The sequence below is a fragment of the Bombina bombina genome, chromosome 4, assembly GCF_027579735.1.
Source record: "Bombina bombina isolate aBomBom1 chromosome 4, aBomBom1.pri, whole genome shotgun sequence".
Lineage (NCBI taxonomy): Eukaryota > Metazoa > Chordata > Amphibia > Anura > Bombinatoridae > Bombina > Bombina bombina.
The window spans coordinates 991248508-991273305 of record NC_069502.1 but is presented as its reverse complement, the minus strand read 5'-3'; the positions used below and the strand labels follow the sequence as shown (position 1 = coordinate 991273305).

General features: G+C 40.2%; 1 protein-coding gene across 1 annotated transcript in view; it reads left to right on the top strand.

The window, feature by feature from the left end:
• PUS10 (pseudouridine synthase 10) overlaps nucleotides 1-24798 on the top strand; it is a 372401-nt gene that overhangs the window by 121902 nt on the left and 225701 nt on the right. The window contains 1 exon segment of the mRNA XM_053712643.1: nucleotides 8367-8478. Within this exon segment, the coding sequence (XP_053568618.1) occupies nucleotides 8367-8478 (112 nt within the window).

Genomic DNA, 24798 nt, shown 5'->3' with positions numbered 1-24798 from the left:
AAGGATGCATACCTTCACGTTCCGATCCACAGGGAACATTTCCAGTTCCTGAGATTCGCCTATCTGGATCAACACTTCCAGTTCATAGCACTTCTATTTGGCTTAGCTACTGCTCCAAGGATATTTACAAAGGTTCTGGGGGCTCTTCTAGTGGTTGCCAGAATCCGAGGTATAGCAGTAGCTCCTTACCTGAACAATATCTTGGTACAGGCACCATCTTTTCGTCCAGCAAGGGATCACTCGGACTTCTTCGGTCACATGGATGAAAGATAAACTTGGAAAAGAGTTTGCTTACTCCAAATACCAGAGTGAATTTCCTGGGCACAGTTATAGACTCGGTGTCCATGAAGATCTTTCTAACAGATCAGAGACATTGCAAGCTAACAGCAGCATGTCTTGCCCTCCAGGCCTCCTTGAGACCTTCGGTGGCCCAGTGTATGGAGGTGGACTCATGGTGTCTTGTATGGACATCATTCCCTTTGCCAGATTTCATGTCAGACCTTTACAGCTATGCATGCTGAAACAATGGAATGGTGACCATTCCGATCTGTCACAACAGATAGTTCTGGACAGCGTGTCAAGAGACTCACTCTCTTGGTGGCTCTGTCAAGATCACCTGTCTCAAGGCAAGTGCTTCTTGAGACCGTCCTGGGAGATTGTGACTACGAACGCCAGTCTATCTGGCTGGGGAGCCGTTTGGGGTGCCATGAAGGCACAGGGGCTGTGGACTCAGGAGGACTCTACTCTTACGATCAATACCTTGGAACTCTGGGCAATCTTTAATGCTCTGAAGGCTTCGTCCCTCCTGGTTTCGTCCCAGTTTATCAGATTCCAATCAGACAATATAACTTTGGTAGCCTACATCAACCATCAGGGAGGAACGAGAAGTTCCTTAGCGATGAGAGAAGTATCTCAAATCCTAGAATAGGCGGAGGCCCACTACTGTACGGGTGTGGACAACTAAGAAGCAGACTTCCTCAGCAGGCAATCCTTTCTCCCAGGGGAATGGCCTCTCCACCCGAGGACTTTGCAGAGATATGCACCAGATGGGAGATGCTGGAGATAGACCTCATGGCCTCCTGTCTCAATGCCAAACTACCCAAGTACGGGTCGAGATCAAGGGATCCTCAGACTCTTATATATCTTTCCTCTATTACCTCTTCTCCCTCGTGTGGTGGACCGCATCAAACAGGAGCAATCATCTGTGATTCTAATTGCTCCATCCTGGCCGCGAAGGACTTAATTCGCGGATCTGGTGGGGATGTCCTTATCTCCTCCGTGGAGATTACCTTGTCGCAGGGACCTGCTGATACAGTGACCTTTTCTTCATCAAAATCTAGAACCTCTGGGTGGAGATTAAACGCTTAGTCTTAGTCAGGAGTGGTTTCTCTGAGAGTGTCATCAACACTTTGATTCAAGCTCGTAAGCCAGTTACTCTACGCATCTACCATAAGGTGTAGCGAACTTACCTGCACTGGTGTGAGGAGCATCGTTTTTCTTAGCATAAGGTTAAAGTTGTCAGAATTTTATCTTTTCTCCAGGGCAGACTGGAGAAGGGTCTATCTGCTAGTTCCCAGAAGGGACAGATATCGGCCCTGTCTGTGTTGCTGCACAAGAGATTAGCTGAGCTTCCGGATGTGCAGTCCTTTAAGGCCCTGACTAGGATCAGACCTGTGTTTAGAAGCTGGCTCTGCCATGGAGTCTCAATCTTGTTCTTCGTGTGTTGCAGCAGGCTCCTTTTCAGCCCATGAATACTGTTGACATTAAACTGTTATTTTGGAACGTTTAGTTTCTATTGGCTATTGCCTCTGCTCGCAGAGTCTCCAATATTTCTGCCTTGCAATGTGACCCTGCTTACCTTGTTTTTCATGCAGATAAGGTGATTTTACGTACTAAGTTATGTTTCTTTCCTAAGGTGGTGTAAGATCGCAACATTAATCAAGAGATTGTTGCTCCTTCCTTGTGTCCCAATCTTTCTTCGGCGAAGGAACGTTTGCTTCACAATCTAGATGTGGTTCGTGCCTTGAAGTTCTACCTTCAGGCTACTAAGGAGTTCAGACAATCTTCATCTTTGTTTGTCATCTATGCGTGTAAGCGTAGGGGTCAGAAGGCCACTACGTCTTCCCAGTCTTTCTGGTTGAGAAGTGTCATCCGCCTAGCTTATGAGCCTCTTGAGAGGATTACGGCTCATTCCACTAGGGCTGTAGTTTCTTCCTGGGCTTTTAAGAACGAAGCCTCAATGGATCAGATTTGTAAGGCAGCTACCTGGTCCTCCTTCTTAACAAGTTTTACAAGTTTGATGTGTTTGCTTCAGCTGAAGCAGCTTTCGGGAGAAAGGTTTTGCCGGCTGTGGTACCCTCAGATTTGGGTCCGTCTCTTTTTTGTTCCCTCCCGTTATTTCTTTAGTGTCCTCTGGAGCTTGGGTATTGTTTTCCCAACAGTAAGGAATGAAGTCATGGAATCTCCCTGTCTTATAGAAAGAAAACAAAATTTATGCTTCCCAGATAAATTCTTTTCTTTCCTGGCAGGGAGAGTCCACGACCCCGCCCATAAGTTATTCTTTTTTACGGGGGCTCCCTTTTTGTTTTTCTTCTGGCACCTTTATAACCTGATGTTTCTCCTACTTTTCCTTGTTCCCTCGGGCCAAATGACTGGGGGGATAGAGGAAGTGGGAGGGATATTTAAGCCTTTGGCTAGGGTGTCTTTGCCTCCTCCTGGTGGCCAGGTGTTGTATTTCCCGACAGTAAGGAATGAAGTCGTGGACTCTCCCTGCCAGGAAACAAAGGAATTAGCTTGAAAGGGACTTTTTGATGTTTGTGTTTTTGCTATATTCTCAGAGAAATCTTTCTGATAATAATCTAGAAAAGTATTGAAAACAATTAAAAAGAAATCCATGTGCTTCATAGTGATGGAGTGAGAAGCTTGGGGGCTCTGAGAAATGAGCGTAGGCTTCCTAAATACTTTCACAACTAATTTATCTATTAAGGCTTCTGTTTAAAATTTGCTGCCTGACGGTATTGATATATTTTCTTGATCCCAATCTGCTGCCTCACTTGTAGGAAGTCCTCAATATGAAATAATGTTTTATGTCTAGGCATTGACCTGTTATTTCTTATGCCATAAGCATAGATCTTCTTATTTGGGGTCTCAAATAAACTAGCTCTGGGTACCATGGAAAAACTTTTTTGAGTTCTAGTTTTCTCATTCTTTTTAGACCATTTGGTGATTTCTTGTAACTTGATCTGAGAGAAAAATTAACATGTTTAAGAGGTATTTTTAACTTAGAGCCAAGGGCTAAGTGTAATAGTTTTTCCAGGTTTCTCTGTTATTTTGTGACCTTATTGTTAAAGGATGCTCTTGACCCAGTAACTGGCTTTATCCCCCTGTAGGTTTAAAACTTTTTACCCATTTTCCATTTCAGAACCTATTACTATTCCTTTTAAAGGGACATGGAACTCCAACATTTTCTCTTCAGATTCAAATAGATTACTTATATTATCTTGGTATATTGTGTCAAAGAGACAGCAATGCACTACTAATAGCTTGCTGAGCACATTGAGTCAGCCAATGACAAGAGGCATATATGTGCAGCCACCAATCATCAGCTAGTTCCCAGTAGTGCAATGCTACTGCTGAGCCTACCTATGTTTGCTTTTCAACAAACGATGCCAAAATAAAGACTCAAATGATATATGTAAATTGGAAAAAAAATTAAAGTTGCATGCTGTCTCTGAATCATGAAAGTTTAATTTTAAATTTACTGTCTTGTTTCCTTATCTCAGCGCCCTATCTATAGTATTTTAGCATTAAAAAGACATTGTAGGCTCTCAGTTGGATTAAGTTTTTTTAAAGTAGGTGGCTGTACTTAATATTTATTGTTTGTATGGTTGCTAAATCTACCGCATGTCTATGCAGTCTGTATGGTTGAAAGCTTAACTTGAAATCTTTGTTTAAAGAGATTACAGTACTATTGTCGTTCATATTAGGTAGTACAACCTATAACCTGCTCTTTATAAACATTTTTTCTTTCTGATGTTTTGGATGCTCTTTGATTGCAAGTTCTTTGAGGTTTATTGAGGAAGATGGGGGGGGGGCTGTTCCTCAAGATATCTAAGATCTAGGATTTTGCTTCAGTCTATGAATTTCTCCAAAGAAGAGGAATCAGTTTTGTTGTGTTCATCACATACAGTTTTCCTTCCATACTTTTAAAAATATTTATTGTTCAGTATGTTGAAAGCAGAGCATTGCAGACTGATTTTTTCTAACACTTTAGCTATTTTTTCCTTATATTTATTGGTTGCTTTGGTACTGACCCCACTAGTTACTCAGTAAATCTATAAAATTTAAAGCACTCATTCACACATCCATAATACTCAGTCAAGACAGTAACAAAATCCCTGATTTGCAAGTGACAAATAATAGGGGAAATTAAAACCAAACTTTTATTAAATGCAAATAAAACTATTAAAACCCACTTTCTTTCCAATGGCATGGAGAGTCCACAAATCCATTCTAATTACTTGTTGGAATTCAAATCCTGGCCACCAGAAGGAGGCAAAGAACACCCCAGCAAAAGCTTTAAGTATCCCTCCCACTTCCCATAATCCCCAGTCATTCTTTGCCTTCTTATCTCTAGGAAACAAGGCTTCTGTGGAGGAAATTTGCAAGGCGGCCACTTGGTCCTCATTGCATACCTTTTCAAAATTTTACAAATTTGATGTTTTTGCCTCAGCTGAGGCTTCCTTTGGGAGAAAGATTCTTCAAGCGGTGGTGCCCTCAGTCTAAATCTGCCTGTCTTGTTTCTCCCTTCCTTTCCATTCTGTGTCCTCTGGCTTGGGTATTGGTTCCCACTAGTAATTAGAATGGATTCCTGGACTCTCCATGCCATTGAAAAGAAAAGAAAATGTATGCTTACCTGATAAAAATGTTTCTTTCCTGGCATGGAGAGTCCACGGCCCACCCTTGTCTAAATTCAAGACGACTTATTATATTTGTTTTTCTAAACTTCAGGCACCTTTATACTTGGTGTTCCTCTTCTCTTTCCGTATTTCCTCAGTTGAATGACTGGGGATTATGGGAAGTGGGAGGGATTTTGCTGGGGTGTTCTTTGCCGATGAGCTTGAAAAAGAAACTACGGTTTTGAAACGCGTTGCTCGTTTATGCCGCTCCTGTTTAGGGAGCATCTATATTCTAATTATTGATTCAGGCGAAATAACCCTTAACGGTGAAACAGCAGTGTTGATCATTCAGGTGGGTCTTGGATGTTTAGTTTTGTATTGACAATTCTAACCCGTAAAATTAAGCTGCTGTTATTCACCGGGTTTCTAGCCGAATTCAGCCTAACTTTACTCTAAGTACTTCCGTTCAACACCTGAGAGGTTCACCCTGTGGGAGGTACACGGCACGATCGGTGCATTGGATATTACACGCTGACTCTCTTTTACTGATATGTGAGTACGGATATACTTATGAAATTTCTAGTTCTGATATTACATTAAAAGAACTCTTCGTCCATAGGAGTACAGTGTCACCTGTTAAGACTCCGGACGTCAACACTAGAGTTCCTGCATAGAGACGTGTGGGACTTTCACTGGTTACACGCTGATTCTAATAACAAGACTGTTCGTTATATACCTACGGCCTCTGATACGTTCAGCCAGGGTCCACATTGTTTACCTGTGTACCGACGTTTTTTAAGATTTATGCTTTAGATCTACTTTTGGGACGATTAGTTAGCAATTAACACTTATTCTCCTGAGACGATATAGTTTGTTTTAGGCATTAATATTTTGGTTTAGCATAGCAAGGATTGTAATTTTTCTTTACATTGTGTCTCTACTATTGTTTTTACTATTTTTTATACTGTATATTCATTTATTGTACTAGGTCGATCTAGATGGAATATTTTATGTATTAAAATTGTACTTCATTTTTGCACATTTCGAAAGTTTTTTAATTACACATGTATTGCTCATCTATACTATCAAATTTTGAATAAATGTGTTTTTTATTGTAACCGGCACCTTCATTGATCTTTATTTTATTTTATCTACAGTTTCATTGTTGAAGTTTTTAGATCATATTTGTATCTTCTTTTGTGGTTTATCTTCTGCGCTTGTGAGATACAAGTTAACACTTTTTACTTCGAATGATATTGATATTGTTATTTGTTTCTATATACTCTTAAGCTCCTGTGAGCGCTCCCTGGTACTTTTTATTTTTATGTTCTTTGCCGCCTCCTGGTGGCCAGGATATGAATTCCCACTAGTAATTAGAATGGATTTGTGGACTCTCCATACCAGTAGAAATTTTTTTTATCAGGTAAGCATACATTTTGTTTTTGGAAAATATGAAAACAGTGATTAAAAAATTAAATAATTACCTCCCTCAGTCCAATCTTATATTACTGCAAAGGTATAAATAATCATATATCACAAACTAACCATCATGAGAACACATCAAGAAAGCCTGAGTTTAAACTACATCAGATTACCGACCATCACCAATTCATCAAATGAAAAAGATCCCCAGAGAAATGCATATTTTGTGTCTGTTAAATCTCTAAACAAGCTATTCTGGAAAGGTCCACTATCTATACTGTTGGTGAAAACTATAGTAGTTATATCAAAAGGCGGTGTTCAATAGTCTTTTAAATCTCTGTCAAAATAGATCCTAGGTTGGCAATATGTGAATTGCTGCTTACAAATAGCTATATCTAGGGATACAAGGTGTTTTGCAAGAATTCATGGAAGGTTGAAATTGGTTTTTACCTTTTTTTTGTTTATCTTCTTCAGACAAAAAAGTTAATAAAAATAAATTCTTGCTTACCTATGCATCTACCTTTTAAAAGCGTGTTTTATCCATAAGAACTTTTTAATGGTAGAATGCACACACAAAAAAATAATAATGTCATTTACAAATTACAATACTTTTGATCTACTTTATAGTAAGAGCTGGTAAACTCTTAGTGAAGCTATAATTACTAAAATTGCTAAAAGTCTAAAGTTTTCAGTTGTTCTGTTTAATGAGAAAAGGCAGTATTTTTAATAAGTCTAAACAACAGTCCCCTTTTGTTAAAGGGGAAACTAATATGACTTAGATGACTTTATATTTTGTCCCTTTTAACAGAAAGGGAACTATTACTTTGCACTCCTGATAATAATACAACTCACCCATGTGATTGCATTACTTACAGCTATTGCAACATTAGCTCATTATACATATTACCGTCAACCACTGAACATGTGATTAAACCTGATATTTAAAGGGACATGAAAGGGACATGAAAGTCAAAATAAAACTCTCATGCTTCAGATAAAAAATGCAATTTTACAACACACTTAAATTCAGCTCTGTTATAAAATGTACTTCATTCTTTTGGTTTCCTTTGTTGAAATTTGAAGCATATGCACATCCCCTCAGCAGCAGCAGTGCACTACTGGAGCTAGCTGGTGATTGGTGGCAACACATATTTGTCTTTTGTCATTGGAGTGGATTTAAAACTATGTACTTAATCCCTTTGGGTTAAACACATGGCTATATGCAATCAAGGGTGCTATAATAAAAAAACTCTAGCATATTAGGTCTTTTACTTTGTGCATTTGTATATCCCTTTAAAGGACCTGAAAGTCTATACTAAACACTTGCAGTTCAGATAAAGCATGCGATTATAAAGACACTTCAATTTACTTCTATTATCATATTTATTTCATTCTATTGGTATCCTTTGTTGTAAAGCATACCTAGATAGACACAAGAGCAGCAATGCCTTACTGGGAGGTAGCTGGTGCTTGGTGGCTAACACATATGTGTCTTGTCATTGGCTCACCAGTGGTGTTCAGCTAAATCCCTGTAGTTCATTCCTTCTCTAAAGCTCACTTTAACTATGTATTTAACAAAATATCAGATCTTAAAAGTCCCCTCAGTCAGGATGTTTGTAATCACACATGACATAAATCTATAATATAATAATAGTGTTACCAATGCTCCCACATTATCTACTTCACCAGTGACATCTAAGATTATCTGACATATCAATTACATTGTTTCTGATACTATATAGCAGTATTTAAATTGAATGTCTACACATGTTAAACTTAAGATTTATAATATTTTGTTAGTGTGAGGTCTATAATCATCAAGTGTAATAAACAGTACTTAACAGTACTTAAAATAACAGCTGTTAAAATACAATAACTTGGATCTTGTAATGTTGATAAGAAGTTGCAGAATTCTAGATATAAGCCCTGAAGAAATAATTTGTTATATACTCTTGTATAGCTGCAGCCTATGTATTGTATTTTATAATTTATTATTTTTTTCTCTCTTTCTTTTCATGACCATTCTCTTTGTGCTTTGCATGCCAGAAAGCAAGGACATTGTCTGGATAAAGCTGACGTTGTTCAACTGAAGGAAGCATACAAATGGATTATCCATCCTTTAATATCAGATGAACTGGGTGTGCCCGCTGAGAGCAAGGTACAGCTTTTATATGTTTAAAGGGGCATTGTACACTAGATTTTTCTTTGCAAAAAATGTTTTGTAGATGATACATTTATATAGCCCACCTGGGAGTGTTTTTATCAAAATTTATAGTTTTGCTTATTTTTTAAGAACATTGTACAGATTTTCAGACTCCTAACCAAGCCCCACAGTGCCAGATGTATACACGTGTTTACAGACTCCTGCTGACTCCTGTTTATGTTATTGGTCTTTTCATATGCAGAGAAGGGTGACGGTGGGGAGTGTTTGCTATTTTTGTTTACCCAGCCCCTTTCAGTAGGTGTCCCAGACTACCTCATCAACAGTGCTAAACTGTGAGCTTCTAAGTAAGTTTTTAAAGGTTTTTATACTGTATTTTATATGTGCATATTCTTCTTTTTGTAGTGTCTATTACATAGTGATATGAAAATTGGTGTATACTGTCCCTTTAAGTCCAATTCTGTTTATTTGACACATTTATTTGCAAATCCCTCCTATATTGTAATTGATGTTTACTAGAAATTATCCATTTACAGCCCATACCTATTTGAGGAAATGCTTAGTAGTTTATTGGCTGTTCCCAACAGAAGTCTGAGAATAAAGCAGTTTGTGGCATCATTCATTTTTTCTTTATTTCAAATGTATATGTACAAAGTCTTAGCTGGACACAGATTCTGTAGATTACATATTGTAATTATTGGATTGTTTTAATGGGACATAATGTTGCAAATAGAAAATGCTTTAATGTGTTAGAGCATTTCATTGTTGCACTATAACTTGCATATTGAGGTTATTGCATTTTACAAAAGGGGTTTAACACATATTTAAAGGGAGCTCCAGAGCAACAATGAACTACTGGGTGCTAGCTTATGACCAATGGCTGCTTACAGTCATTAGCTCACCCGATATGTTCAGCTAGGTCCCACTAGTGCAATGTTGTTCTAGTGCTGACTTTAAATATGTGTTTAACCCTGTACGCGATAAACACATAGTGTATTGCAATATTAAAATACATATCGCTAGAGCATTTTCTTTTTGCACTTTTATGTCCCTTATAATAACAAGTGAAATTTGGAAAAGAAGGAAAAGCAAAATATTAAAATAGGTCATATCCAAATAAGGAAGAATAGAAGGGGAGGGAGAAGAGGGAAGGAACTATGTCCCGAAGGAGAAATAAGATTATGCCAAGTCACTGTAGCTCTCAGTAGGAAGACTGTGAAATTGGAACCATGTATGCCTGACAAAATGGAATTGGTCTAGGCTTTTATTAAGGACAACTGGTACGCGGTGGCACTCTGCATATTGCACTAAAATCCATATGTGAGGAGGCAGCCAGTGTGATGACTGAAGCCATTATTAGTAGAGCGCTGTGGCACACACCGATAAGGGGTCTATTGTAGCTCTTTGCACGTGTCAGAAGTATTGCGGTATTACAAGTAGAGAGTAAACGCATTTGCTTGAGCACAATTGAATTTAACACGCGTCGGGTTAGTGTGACCTCAGAGCTCTTGGCTAACTGTTACTCAAGACAAAAAAGGTGCACAAAACACATCGAAATTATATTGAAAAGTACAGTTACATTCATAATAACACTATCTAATAAAAATGATTAAAAACAAAAATTGCATAAAAAAAGATATGTGCTCAAAGATATGAGGTCTCAGGTGTTAGAGAGAAAAAAAGGCAAGCAAAGGGCTTTAACATAGAGATACATACATATACATTTCTGTGTGCAAAAAAAAAAATAAAAAAAATATATATATATATATATATATATATATATATATATAATATCTATCCAATTCACAAAAGGCACTCACTGGTCTTTTCCATAAAACATAGTATTTATTTTATAGCATAAAAATGGACATAACGTTTCGGTGCTCTCCTCGCACCTTTGTCAAATGCCATACATTGGCTCAGCAACTTCGGATCTGCACTGCATCGATGCAGCATCGCTAACAGCTGCATGCATCGATGCATCGCAATGGCGATTATTTTCTGCACCCGGTGTATATATATATATATATATATATATATATATATTTATATATACATATACAGTGGGGCAAAAAGTATTTAGTCAGCCACCAATTGTGCAAGTTCTCCCACTTAAGAAGATGAGAGAGGCCTGTAATTTTCATCATAGGTATACCTCAACTATGAGAGACAAAATGTGGAAACAAATCCAGACAATCACATCTTCTTAAGTGGGAGAACTTGCACAATTGTTGGCTGACTAAATACTTTTTTGCCCCACTGTATATATACAGTATCTCACAAAAGTGAGTACACCCCTCACATTTTTGTAAATATTTTATTATATCTTTTCATGTGACAACACTAAAGAAATTACACTTTTCTACAATGTAAAGTAGTGAGTGTACATCCTGTATAACAGTGTCAATTTGCTGTCCCCACAAAATAACTCAACACACAGCCATTAATGTCTAAACCGTTGGCAACAAAAGTGAGTACACCCCTAAGTGGAAATGTCCAAATTGGGCCCAAAGTGTTAATATTTTGTTTGACGACCACTGCCTTGCTTAATGTATACCCAGGCTACGTCACTCGAGTAATCAGAACTCTTTCTGGGCAACTGGAATGAAGCACGATTAGCAATTTCGTGCTTCGTCCAGCAGATGCCATATATCCGCCTCCTTTCTTGACTTGGAAGGAGTGCGGCGCCATTTTGCGGCTCTCGTTGGGTCCGGTCATGTGACCCCGCCTCTTCAGTGTCTCTGACTGAGATCGGAGCTGCAGTTTGGTTTTTAAGAGAGCTTGCGAAAGTTCACTTGTATTTAATAATTACACTAAACTTTGGGGCAGAAGGATATAGGAGAATTTAGACGTTTTGATTATCACCTATGTGTCAATGTATATTTTTTAAAAGGTTTAATAAATTAAGCCAGTTTTTCTACTATATGCTATATTGTGTTAAAAACAATAAAACATAGCACCGCAGTATAGTGGTAAGTGTCCTATAGGGGTTGGAATTCAATCTGGACTAGGATGTGTTTCGTCCTCCTTAAGATGGGTAATTGGGGACTTATGCTCTAGTTTTATAAACAGAGGTCTGTTTTTTATGTATATATAATTGTTTTTAAGGTGACTGTATTCACTAATTAAAACATTTAATGTTTAGGGTTGGAACAGTGGTCTGCTTCTATGAATCAAATGTTTGAGGAACAATTTATTTTTACTCAGCATCTTTCCCTCATATTTGAATATATCTTTTTAAATAAAGATATTTTTCACCTCTAAGGATACATTTAGACAAATTAAAATGTCTGTTTTTGTCTGTGCCGCTTATTTAGCAAGAGCTATTGAGTACAGATAAATCTGAGCCTTATGTCTCCCAGGATGATGCTGTTCAGTTAATTCCACAGCTTCTTCTTAAAGGTACATGAAACCCAAAATTTTTCTTTCATGATTCAGATAGAGAATACAATTTTAAACAACTTTCTAATTTACTTCTATTATCTAATCTGTTTCGTTCTCTTGGTATCATTTGTTGAAGGAGCAGCAATGCACTACTAGTTTCTAACTGAACACATGGGTGAGCCAATCACATTCAATATATATATGCAGCCACCAATCAACAGCTAGAACCTAGTTTCTCTGCTGCTCATGAACTTGCCTAGATAAACCTTTCAGCAAATGATAACAAGAGAAGGAAGCAAAATAAATCATAGAAGTAAATTGGAAAGTTGTTTAAAATTGTATTCTCTATCTGAATCATAAAAGAAAATTTTTGGGTTCCATGTCCCTTTAAATGTCCCAAGCCTCTATGGTGTCACATGCAGTGCCCTGCGGTTCTTCTCAATCTCCGGGTGGAGTGTGTTTGGCTTACAGATTTTACAGCTCAGGTATCATCTGCGATACCTGCGGCTTTGTCTGTTTTTTGCAAGAGAACATTAAAGATTCAGATAGTAAGGTTTCTGCTCAACTTTCTGCTACCCAGGTTGCTCTCTCTCCCAAGTTTTGGTGAGGAGGATTCACTGGGAGTTTATGAGGGTGAAATCTCAGATCTGGACAGTATAATTCCTTTATCTGATGCTGAAGTGATCTCCTTCAGATGTATGCTGGAATACCTCGTGTACTGTTAAAGGAGGTTTTAGCTACTTGGACGACATTGATACCCCTGTCGTTGTCAACCTTTGAAAGTTTTGTGATTTTTTTTATTTCTATGCAAGACAAAAGACAGAAAAGCACACTCTCATCAAGTGGAGTTTATTAACAAGCACACTGCACACAAGATAAAATTGTACTTACAGAATAACTGATTAAAAACAGCATGTAAAATAGATCGCTGTGTAGGTGAGCCGCAAAAAATCCTCTCCGGATCAGTTTGAAAGACACCCTAACGCTCTCCCAGCGTATAAACCTCGGGGTGAAATCTGAGGTACGTTTGGTGCTATTACAGCACGGGGGACATATCCCACACCACCTCTTACGGCTACCATTTGCTATTCAAAATGGTTCATGTATCCATAACATAGCTTGGTGCTTTCTTTACTATATTGCAATTTACGTGTGATTTATATAACATAGATTGTTGAAAGAGTGTGGCCATTTTTATTTATGATATTTAGTTATATTAGACTACGGGAAATTTAACGCAGTTTGTTTTTCCATTTGTATCTCATTTCTATGATGTTCCTACCTATGAGGAAGTGTTTTTACATGCCTAGACCTTTGCAGGTCCATGGATAGGAGGTTTAATTGTTCTGTCTGAGCAATGCCTTGCCTTATTAGACTTGCTATACTAGCCCGCCGGGCATTGTGGCTGATAGCTTGGTCAGCTTAGTGGTAAAGCCTAGGCCTTATAGTTAATTTTATGTTTCCTTTCAAGGATGAGACCTTGTTTGGACTTGGTCTGACTGAATTATCCTCTGATTTTACAAGAAGATGTTTCTCCCACTCGTCAAGAGAGTAGGACTAAAGGAGAGTTTTCCTTTTTCCTCTTTCTACAAGGTCAGTCATGTCTTTTGGAAGATAACCAATCTTGGTCCAATCTAAGATTTTCCCTTAGTTACAGTCCCAGTCTGGGAACGGGATCCAGGTTTTTACCTCAAGTTTTTCAGGGTCTGACCTTCAAAGCTGTATCCTTATCCTTTGGATCAAGAGGGCCTGGTCATAACAAACATAGACCTGAAGGATGTGTATTTATTGCTCCCATGATTCGAGATCTTCTCAAGTTTAGGAATCTTATCCTAGAAAGATGTTTGGGTCTTGGGATATGGCAATGGTGCTTTTCTGGACAATATATTGTTCAGGTGTTCTCCTTCCTTTGAGCATTCTCTCTTTCTAGAGATCTTGCCCAATCTTTTTTCCATAGATGGGGCACACTGGCGTGGCCTAGTGGTTAGCTCTGATGCTTCTGGAATGGAAGGTTGTGAGTTTGAATCCGTCTCGGTATGTTTGCTTTGCATAAGTGACCGTCTATATATTTTAAAAATAAATCTGGAAAAGCGTTCCCTTGTTCCATTCACAAGGGTGATTTTTGGAGGACCTTAATAGATTCTCTATCTTGGAGTAGATTCTATCAGAGGTCAGCTAATCAAGGATTTATTCCTTTTCCTCTCTGTGCTGTCTTCGATCCGGTCAACAGCAAGCCCTAATGGTCCAGTTGATAGCTTAACCATCTTGCAAGGGTTGAGATTTTGAATCTAGCTACAGTTTATTTTCCCTTCACTTTTCAGTGACTCTATGTATGGAGGGAATTGGTCTGATGTTTTCCATGGACATCATTCCCTTTTTGCTGTTTTCCATACAATGGAGATCTTTCGGATCTGTCTCAGGAGATAGATCTAGATCAATCATCAAGAGATTTTCTTCTGTGGTGATTTCTCCAACATAGGTGTGTCCGGTCCACGGCGTCATCCTTACTTGTGGGATATTCTCTTCCCCAACAGGAAATGGCAAAGAGCCCAGCAAAGCTGGTCACATGATCCCTCCTAGGCTCCGCCTACCCCAGTCATTCTCTTTGCCGTTGTACAGGCAACATCTCCACGGAGATGGCTTAGAGTTTTTTAGTGTTTAACTGTAGTTTTTATTATTCAATCAAGAGTTTGTTATTTTGAAATAGTGCTGGTATGTACTATTTACTCAGAAACAGAAAAGAGATGAAGATTTCTGTTTGTATGAGGAAAATGATTTTAGCAACCGTCACTAAAATCCATGGCTGTTCCACACAGGACTGTTGAAAGCAATTAACTTCAGTTGGGGGAACAGTGAGCAGTCTCTTGCTGCTTGAGGTATGACACATTCTAACAAGACGATGTAATGCTGGAAGCTGTCATTTTCCCTCTGGGATCCGGTAAGCCATGTTTATTACGATTGTAAATAAGGGCTTCAAAAAGGGCTTATTAAGACTGTAGACTTTTTTTGGGCTAAATCGATTGATTATTAACACATATTTAGCCTTGAGGAATCATTTTATCTGGGTATTTTGATATAATAATATCGGCAGGCACTGTTTTAGACACCTTATTCTTTAGGGGCTTTCCCAAAGCATAGGCAGAGCCTCATTTTCGCGCCGGTGTTGCGCACTTGTTTTTGAGAGGCATGGCATGCAGTCGCATGCGAGAGGAGCTCTGATACTTAGAAAAGACTTTCTGAAGGCGTCATTTGGTATCGTATTCCCCTTGGGGCTTGGTTGGGTCTCAGCAAAGCAGATACCAGGGACTGTAAAGGGGTTAAAGTTCAAAACGGCTCCGGTTCCGTTATTTTAAGGGTTAAAGCTTCCAAATTTGGTGTGCAATACTTTTAAGGCTTTAAGACACTGTGGTGAAAATTTGGTAAATTTTGAACAATTCCTTCATGTTTTTTCGCATTTGCAGTAATAAAGTGTGTTCAGTTTAAAATTTAAAGTGACAGTAACGGTTTTATTTTAAAACGTTTTTTGTACTTGTTATCAAGTTTATGCCTGTTTAACATGTCTGAACTACCAGATAGACTGTGTTCTGAATGTGGGGAAGCCAGAATTCCTATTCATTTAAATAAATGTGATTTATGTGACAATGACAATGATGCCCAAGATGATTCCTCAAGTGAGGGGAGTAAGCATGGTACTGCATCATTCCCTCCTTCGTCTACACGAGTCTTGCCCACTCAGGAGGCCCCTAGTACATCTAGCGCGCCAATACTCCTTACTATGCAACAATTAACGGCTGTAATGGATAATTCTGTCAAAAACATTTTAGCCAAAATGAACACTTATCAGCGTAAGCGCGACTGCTCTGTTTTAGATACTGAAGAGCATGACGACGCTGATATTAATATTTCTGAAGGGCCCCTAACTCAGTCTGATGGGGCCAGGGAGGTTTTGTCTGAGGGAGAAATTACTGATTCAGGGAACATTTCTCAACAAGCTGAACCTGATGTGATTGCATTTAAATTTAAGTTGGAACATCTCCGCATTCTGCTTAAGGAGGTATTATCCACTCTGGATGATTGTGACAAGTTGGTCATCCCAGAGAAACTATGTAAAATGGACAAGTTCCTAGAGGTGCCGGGGCTCCCAGAAGTTTTTCCTATACCCAAGCGGGTGGCGGACATTGTTAATAAAGAATGGGAAAGGCCCGGTATTCCTTTCGTCCCTCCCCCCATATTTAAAAAATTGTTTCCTATGGTCGACCCCAGAAAGGACTTATGGCAGACAGTCCCCAAGGTCGAGGGAGCGGTTTCCACTTTAAACAAACGCACCACTATACCCATAGAGGATAGTTGTGCTTTCAAAGATCCTATGGATAAAAAATTAGAAGGTTTGCTTAAAAAGATGTTTGTTCAGCAGGGTTACCTTCTACAACCAATTTCATGCATTGTCCCTGTCGCTACAGCCGCATGTTTCTGGTTCGATGAGCTGATATAAGGCGGTCGACAGTGATTCTCCTCCTTATGAGGAGATTATGGACAGAATCAATGCTCTCAAATTGGCTAATTCTTTCACCCTAGACGCCACTTTGCAATTGGCTAGGTTAGCGGCTAAGAATTCTGGGTTTGCTATTGTGGCGCGCAGAGCGCTTTGGTTGAAATCTTGGTCGGCTGATGCGTCTTCCAAGAACAAGCTACTTAACATTCCTTTCAAGGGGAAAACGCTGTTTGGCCCTGACTTGAAAGAGATTATCTCGGATATCACTGGGGGTAAGGGCCTCGCCCTTCCTCAGGATCGGCCTTTCAAGGCAAAAAATAAACCTAATTTTCGTCCCTTTCGTAGAAACGGACCAGCCCAAAGTGCTACGTCCTCTAAGCAAGAGGGTAATACTTCTCAAGCCAAGCCAGCTTGGAGACCAATGCAAGGCTGGAACAAGGGAAAGCAGGCCAAGAAACCTGCCACTGCTACCAAGACAGCATGAAATGTTGGCCCCCGATCCGGGACCGGATCTGGTGGGGGGCAGACTCTCTCTCTTCGCTCAGGCTTGGGCAAGAGATGTTCTGGATCCTTGGGCGCTGGAAATAGTCTCCCAAGGTTATCTTCTGGAATTCAAGGGACTTCCCCCAAGGGGGAGGTTCCACAGGTCTCAGTTGTCTTCAGACCACATAAAAAGACAGGCATTCTTACATTGTGTAGAAGACCTGTTAAAAATGGGAGTGATTCATCCCGTTCCATTAAGAGAACAAGGGATGGGGTTCTACTCCAATCTGTTTATAGTTCCCAAAAAAGAGGGAACGTTCAGACCAATCTTAGATCTCAAGATCTTAAACAAGTTTCTCAAGTTTCCATCGTTCAAGATGGAAACCATTCGAACTATTCTTCCTTCCATCCAGGAAGGTCAATTCATGACCACGGTGGATTTAAAGGATGCGTATCTACATATTCCTATCCACAAGGAACATCATCGGTTCCTGAGGTTCGCATTCCTGGACAAACATTACTAGTTCGTGGCGCTTCCTTTCGGATTAGCCACTGCTCCAAGGATTTTCACAAAGGTACTAGGGTCCCTTCTAGCTGTGCTAAGACCAAGGGGCATTGCTGTAGTACCTTACTTGGACGACATTCTGATTCAAGCGTCGTCCCTTCCTCAAGCAAAGGCTCACACGGACATTGTCCTGGCCTTTCTCAGATCTCACGGATGGAAAGTGAACGTGGAAAAGAGTTCTCTATCTCCGTCAACAAGGGTTCCCTTCTTGGGAACAATAATAGACTACTTAGAAATGAGGATTTTTCTGACAGAGGCCAGAAAAACAAAACTTCTAGACTCTTGTCGGATACTCCATTCCGTTCCTCTTCCTTCCATAGCTCAGTGCATGGAAGTGATCGGGTTGATGGTAGCGGCAATGGACATAGTTCCTTTTGCACGCATTCATCTAAGACCATTACAACTGTGCATGCTCAGTCAGTGGAATGGGGACTATACAGACTTGTCTCCGAAGATACAAGTAAATCAGAGGACCAGAGACTCACTCCGTTGGTGGCTGTCCCTGGACAACCTGTCACGAGGGATGACATTCCGCAGACCAGAGTGGGTCATTGTCACGACCGACGCCAGTCTGATGGGCTGGGGCGCGGTCTGGGGATCCCTGAAAGCTCAGGGTCTTTGGTCTCGGGAAGAATCTCTTCTACCGATAAATATTCTGGAACTGAGAGCGATATTCAATGCTCTCAAGGCTTGGCCTCAGCTAGCGAGGGCCAAGTTCATACGGTTTCAATCAGACAACATGACAACTGTTGCGTACATCAACCATCAGGGGGGAACAAGGAGTTCCCTGGCGATGGAAGAAGTGACCAAAATCATTCTAGGGGCGGAGTCTCACTCCTGCCACCTGTCTGCTATCCACATCCCAGGAGTGGAAAATTGGGAAGCGGATTTTCTGAGTCGTCAGACATTGCATCCGGGGGAGTGGGAACTCCATCCGGAAATCTTTGCCCAAGTCACTCAGCTGTGGGGCATTCCAGACATGGATCTGATGGCCTCTCGTCAGAACTTCAAAGTTCCTTGCTACGGGTCCAGACCCAGGGATCCCAAGGCGGCTCTAGTGGATGCACTAGTAGCACCTTGGACCTTCAAACTAGCTTATGTGTTCCCGCCGTTTCCTCTCATCCCCAGGCTGGTAGCCAGGATCAATCAGGAGAGGGCGTCGGTGATCTTGATAGCTCCTGCGTGGCCACGCAGGACTTGGTACGCAGATCTGGTGAATATGTCATCGGCTCCTCCTTGGAAGCTACCTTTGAGACGAGACCTTCTTGTTCAGGGTCCGTTCGAACATCCGAATCTGGTTTCACTCCAGCTGACTGCTTGGAGATTGAACGCTTGATCTTATCGAAGCGAGGATTCTCAGATTCTGTTATCGATACTCTTGTTCAGGCCAGAAAGCCTGTAACTAGAAAGATTTACCACAAAATTTGGAAAAAATATATCTGTTGGTGTGAATCTAAAGGATTCCCTTGGGACAAGGTTAAGATTCCTAGGATTCTATCCTTCCTTCAAGAAGGATTGGAAAAAGGATTATCTGCAAGTTCCCTGAAGGGACAGATTTCTGCCTTGTCTGTGTTACTTCACAAAAAGCTGGCCGCTGTGCCAGATGTTCAAGCCTTTGTTCAGGCTCTGGTTAGAATTAAGCCTGTTTACAAACCTTTGACTCCTCCTTGGAGTCTCAATTTAGTTCTTTCAGTTCTTCAGGGGGTTCCGTTTGAACCCTTGCATTCCGTTGATATTAAGTTATTATCTTGGAAAGTTTTGTTTTTAGTTGCAATTTCTTCTGCTAGAAGAGTTTCAGAATTATCTGCTCTGCAGTGTTCTCCTCCTTATCTGGTGTTCCATGCAGATAAGGTGGTTTTACGTACTAAACCTGGTTTTCTTCCAAAAGTTGTTTCTAACAAAAACATTAACCAGGAGATTATCGTACCTTCTCTGTGTCCGAAACCAGTTTCAAAGAAGGAACGTTTGTTGCACAATTTGGATGTTGTTCGCGCTCTAAAATTCTATTTAGATGCTACAAAGGATTTTAGACAAACATCTTCCTTGTTTGTTGTTTATTCTGGTAAAAGGAGAGGTCAAAAAGAAACTTCTACCTCTCTCTCTTTTTGGATTAAAAGCATCATCAGATTGGCTTACGAGACTGCCGGACGGCAGCCTCCCGAAAGAATCACAGCTCATTCCACTAGGGCTGTGGCTTCCACATGGGCCTTCAAGAACGAGGCTTCTGTTGATCAGATATGTAGGGCAGCGACTTGGTCTTCACTGCACACTTTTACCAAATTTTACAAGTTTGATACTTTTGCTTCTTCTGAGGCTATTTTTGGGAGAAAGGTTTTGCAAGCCGTGGTGCCTTCCATTTAGGTGACCTGATTTGCTCCCTCCCTTCATCCGTGTCCTAAAGCTTTGGTATTGGTTCCCACAAGTAAGGATGACGCCGTGGACCGGACACACCTATGTTGGAGAAAACAGAATTTATGTTTACCTGATAAATTACTTTCTCCAACGGTGTGTCCGGTCCACGGCCCGCCCTGGTTTTTTTAATCAGGTCTGATAATTTATTTTCTTTAACTACAGTCACCACGGTACCATATGGTTTCTCCTATGCAAATATTCCTCCTTAACGTCGGTCGAATGACTGGGGTAGGCGGAGCCTAGGAGGGATCATGTGACCAGCTTTGCTGGGCTCTTTGCCATTTCCTGTTGGGGAAGAGAATATCCCACAAGTAAGGATGACGCCGTGGACCGGACACACCGTTGGAGAAAGTAATTTATCAGGTAAACATAAATTCTGTTTTTTCAGGAGTATCTGTCTGAGGACACGTGTTTCTGGAGACATTCCTGGGTGATGTGATCACGGACTCCAGCCTACTGGCCTGGGAAGTAGTCTGGGACTCATTTAAGGCATGGAAGTGTCTGCCTTCCTCTTTAACATCTTGGAGTTGAAAGAGATTTGCATTCTTCAGAGGGCTTGACCTCAGTTGTCTTTAACTTTGTTCCAGTCAGACTAGGTCTCCTCAGTGGCTTATGTCAGTGGCCATGCTGTCTAAAGCACTGTATTAAACCTACAGTCTCCTTGGAGGTGTGGACTTGTTTCCCTCCACTCCAGAATCCAGTTAACTATGCGGTGCATGGATATTATTTAATCCAGAGGGACTCAGAGGTCCTTAGTCATAGGAGGTGACTTGGATTGTCTGGGAGCGAGAGCTCACGATAGTTGTTTATCATTCACTTTCCAGGGGTGGACAACTGGGAATCGGATTTCTGAACAGACAGATATTTCATCCGGGTAGTGGGACTCTCCTCCCGGAGGTGCTCTCCGGGCAAACCCTTACATGGGGGGATCCCGGAATGGGCTTTTGAGGGTGTTTCGGCAGAACGCCAAGCTTCCAAGATACGGTTCAAGATCTAGTTATCCGCAGACCATTCTGATAGATGTTCTGGTGGTGTTTCCTGGGATTTCAATATGTCATCCCTGTTTCCTCTGTTTGCTTCCTTTCACAAGTTATTGCTCATGTCAAACAGGAGAGAGCATCAGTAATTGGCCTTGCAGGTTTGGGTAGTCAGACCTAGCGGAGATATCGTCTATCTCACCTTGGAGATTGCTTCTGAGTAAGGGCCTTCTAATTCAGAGTCTTTTCCTTCTCCCAAATATAATTTCTTGGAAGCTGACTGCTTGGAGATTGGACGCTTATTTCGGTTTAAGCGGTCTTTGAGACCAGGTTTCTGACTTGTAGACTGTTTCTTGAAACATTTACCATAAGATATGGCGTAAATGTCTTTATGGTGTGAATCCGTATGCTACTCTAGGAGTAGGGTCAGGATTCTTAGTATTTTGCCCTTCCTGTGGGAAGGTCTGGAGTTTTCGCCAGTCAGTTCTCTGAAGGGTCAGATTTCTGCATTATCTTTCTTGCTGCATAAGCGTCTGGCGGACGTGGGAGCCTTAACTTTTGTTCTTAAAGTTTTGCAGCAAGCTATGTTTGAGCCATTGCATTCCATAGATATTAATGGTTATCTTGGAAGGTTTTGTTTATTTTTGCTATCGCTTCTGCTCGGAGAGTGTCGGAACTCTCAGCTTTGCAGTGTGTTTATCTTATCTTTCATGCCGATGAGGCGGTCCTTTGTACTAAGTTAGGTTCATTTCTAAAGTAAATTTAAATCAGGAAATTGTTGTTCCTTCTATTTGTCGTTGTTCTTCTTTTCTGAAGAACGTTTGTTGTACAACTTGGTGGTTGTGCATGCTTTACAATTTTATTTACAGACGACTAAGGATTTCTCCAGACTTTTGTCATGTTTGTTTGTTTCTCTGGGAAACGTAAGGGTCAAAAAGCTTCTGTTAGCTTTCTGACCCTTACGTTTCCCAGAGAAATCAACAAACAGGACAAAATACTGGAGAAATCCTTAGTCGTCTGTAAATAACATTGTAAAGCACGCACAACCACCAAGTTGTGCAACTTCTCTTTCCCTCTGGTTGAGAAGTATAATTGTTTTTGCTTATGAGACTGCTGGGCAGCAGTCTCCTGAGAGAATTACAGCTCTTTCCACTAGGGCTGTCTCTTCTTGGGTTTTCAAAAATGAAGCTTCTGTGGAATGGATTTGCAAGGCTGCAACTTGGTCTTCTCTGCATTCCCTATCAAATTTTTACAAATTGGATTATTTTGCCTCGACTGAGGTTCTTTCGGGAGAAAGGTTCTTCAAGCAATGGTGCCTTCTGTTTAGGTTACCTGTCTTGTCCCTCCCCAATCATCTGTGTCCTCTAGCTTGGGTATTGATTCCCAACAGTTATTGATGATTCCGTGGACTCACCGTGTCTTAAGAAAGAAAACAAAATGTATGCTTACCTGATAAATTTATTTATTTCTTGACACGTGAGTCCACGGCCCTCCCTGTTTTTCTGACAGTTTTTTTATATAAACCTCTGTACCTTGTGTTATTTCCTTTCTCTCCTTTTCCTTCGGTCGAATGACTGGGGGTTGTGGGAAGGGAAGTGATACTTAACAGCTTTGCTGTTGTGATCTTTGCCTCCTCCTGCTGGCCATTCCCAACAGTAATTGATGATTCTGTGGACTCACCGTGTCAAGAAATAAATAAATTTATCAGGTAAGCATAAACTTTGTTTTTTAAAGTTAGAAAAGCGATTTTTTTGTGATAAATTACATGAAATGGGTGCAAAATAAATCATGAAAATATATTGCAAAGTTGTTATGCTATCCATAATTAAACCTTTTATATTAAAATCTCAAGGTGTTTACTGTTCCTATAATAGAAACATAATGTATTTTAGAGATAAATTCATGCCAAAATTTTGAATGATAAATTGTAAATGATCTTCCATTTGTATGTAATCATGCCCAAAGCATAGTTGAAGCATAGCTGCACCATAAGTCTACTGACAGAGGGCTCGTTTCCATTGAGCCGTAATTAGGTTTGCATGCGCTCACAAAACAATAAATATGCTGTCGGAAGCAATATCGTTCACCGACTGCTTCCAACGGCCCGTTATAACTCAATTTCGGCAACCGGTCTCCGGCTGCCGAAAACATTATCTTGTCCCATACAAAGTATCCGAAGCCGCTAATCTTTTAAATAATACCAGGTTTCCAATGCCCGCGCAAACTGTTAATACACTGTCGGGGGCTGCCGATACATTAACAAAAATTACACCCAGCTCAAATAGGTGTAAAACCAGAAAAAGGTGCTTTTTGAGAACTTTTTCCCATTGAAATCTAACACGTCAACACCAAACTATCTGCCACCCCCCCTACATCGCAACTTATAATAAATTTATTAACCTTTTAAACTGCCATGCCCCACAACGCAAACTAGCTATTAATACTATTAACCCCTAGTCCGCCATGCCCCCACATCGCAAAGTATCTATTTAAACCATTAAACCCTAATCCGCCAATCCCCATATCGCAAGTATCTATTTAAACTATTAACCCATAATCCGCTATGCCCCCACAACGCAATCTAGCTATTTAAACTATTAACCCCAAATCCGCCATTCCCCCATATCACTAATCACTAAACCCCCTAACCTAACACCCCTAAATAAACCCCATTACATAAATTAAAATAATCCTAAATTACATATAAAATAATAAATCCTAAATTGCAATTAAAATAAAAAAACTAATATTACTTTAAAAAAAAATCTAAAATTACAAAAAATAAAAAAGTCTAACATTACATAAAATAATAAACCAAATTATCAAAAATAAAAAAATATACCTAATCCCTATGAAAATGAAAAAGCCCCCCAAAATAAAAAAAAACCCTAATCTAATACTAAACTACAAATAGCCCTTAAAATGGCCTTTTGTAGGGCATTGCCCTTAAACAGCTCTTTTACCTTTAATAAAACTAAATGCCCCCTACCAGTAAAAACCCCCACCCACCAAACCCCCCAAAATAAAAAAAAACTAACACTAAAAAATCCTAATCTACCCATTGCCCCTAAAGGGGCATTTGTATGGGCATTGCCCTTAAAAGAGCATTCAGCTCTTTTACTGCATTTAAAAGGACATTCAGCTATTTTACAATTGCCCAAAATCCCTAATCTAAAAAAATAAATAAAAAAAAAATAAGTCTAACCCGCTGATAGGTACTCACGGTTCCTGAAGTCCGGCGGTGAAGTCTTCTTCCAAGTGGCAACCTCTTCTATCTTCATCCAGGACTGTGGAACTGAAGACCAGCAACCGAGGAACTGAAGACCGGCGACCGCAGAGCCAAGGAGCATGGAGGATCCTCTTCGTACGATCACTGCCGTACACTGAATATTGAATGCAAGTTACGCGTTTAAATATGGCGTACCTTGCATTCCTATTTGCTGATTTGATTCTTTAAATTCAAATCAGCCAATAGGATGAGAGCTTCTGAAATCCTATAGGCTGTTAAAATCGGCCAATAGAATTTCAGTAGCTCTCATCCTATTGGCTGATTTGAATTTGAAGAATCAAATCAGCCAATAGGAATGCAAGGTACGCCATATTTAAACGTGTAACTTGCATTCAATATTCAGTGTACGGCGGTGATCATATGAAGAGGATCCTCCTTGGCTCCGCGGTCGCCGGTCTTCAGTTCCGCGTTCCTGGATGAAGATAGAGGAGGTCACCACTTAGAGGAAGACTTCACCGCCGGACTTCAGGAACCTTGAGTACCTATCTGGGGGTTAGACTTAGGGGTTTTGTTTTTTTAGATTAGGGATTTTGAGCAATTGTAAAAGAGCTGAATGCCCTTTTTAGGGCAGTAAAAGAGCTGAATGCCCATACAAATGCCCCTTTAGGGGCAATGGGTAATTTAGGATTTTTTAGTGTTAGTTTTTTTTTATTTTCGGGGGTTTGGTGGGTGGATGGTTTTACTGTTAGGGGGAACTTAGTTTTTTTAAAGGTAA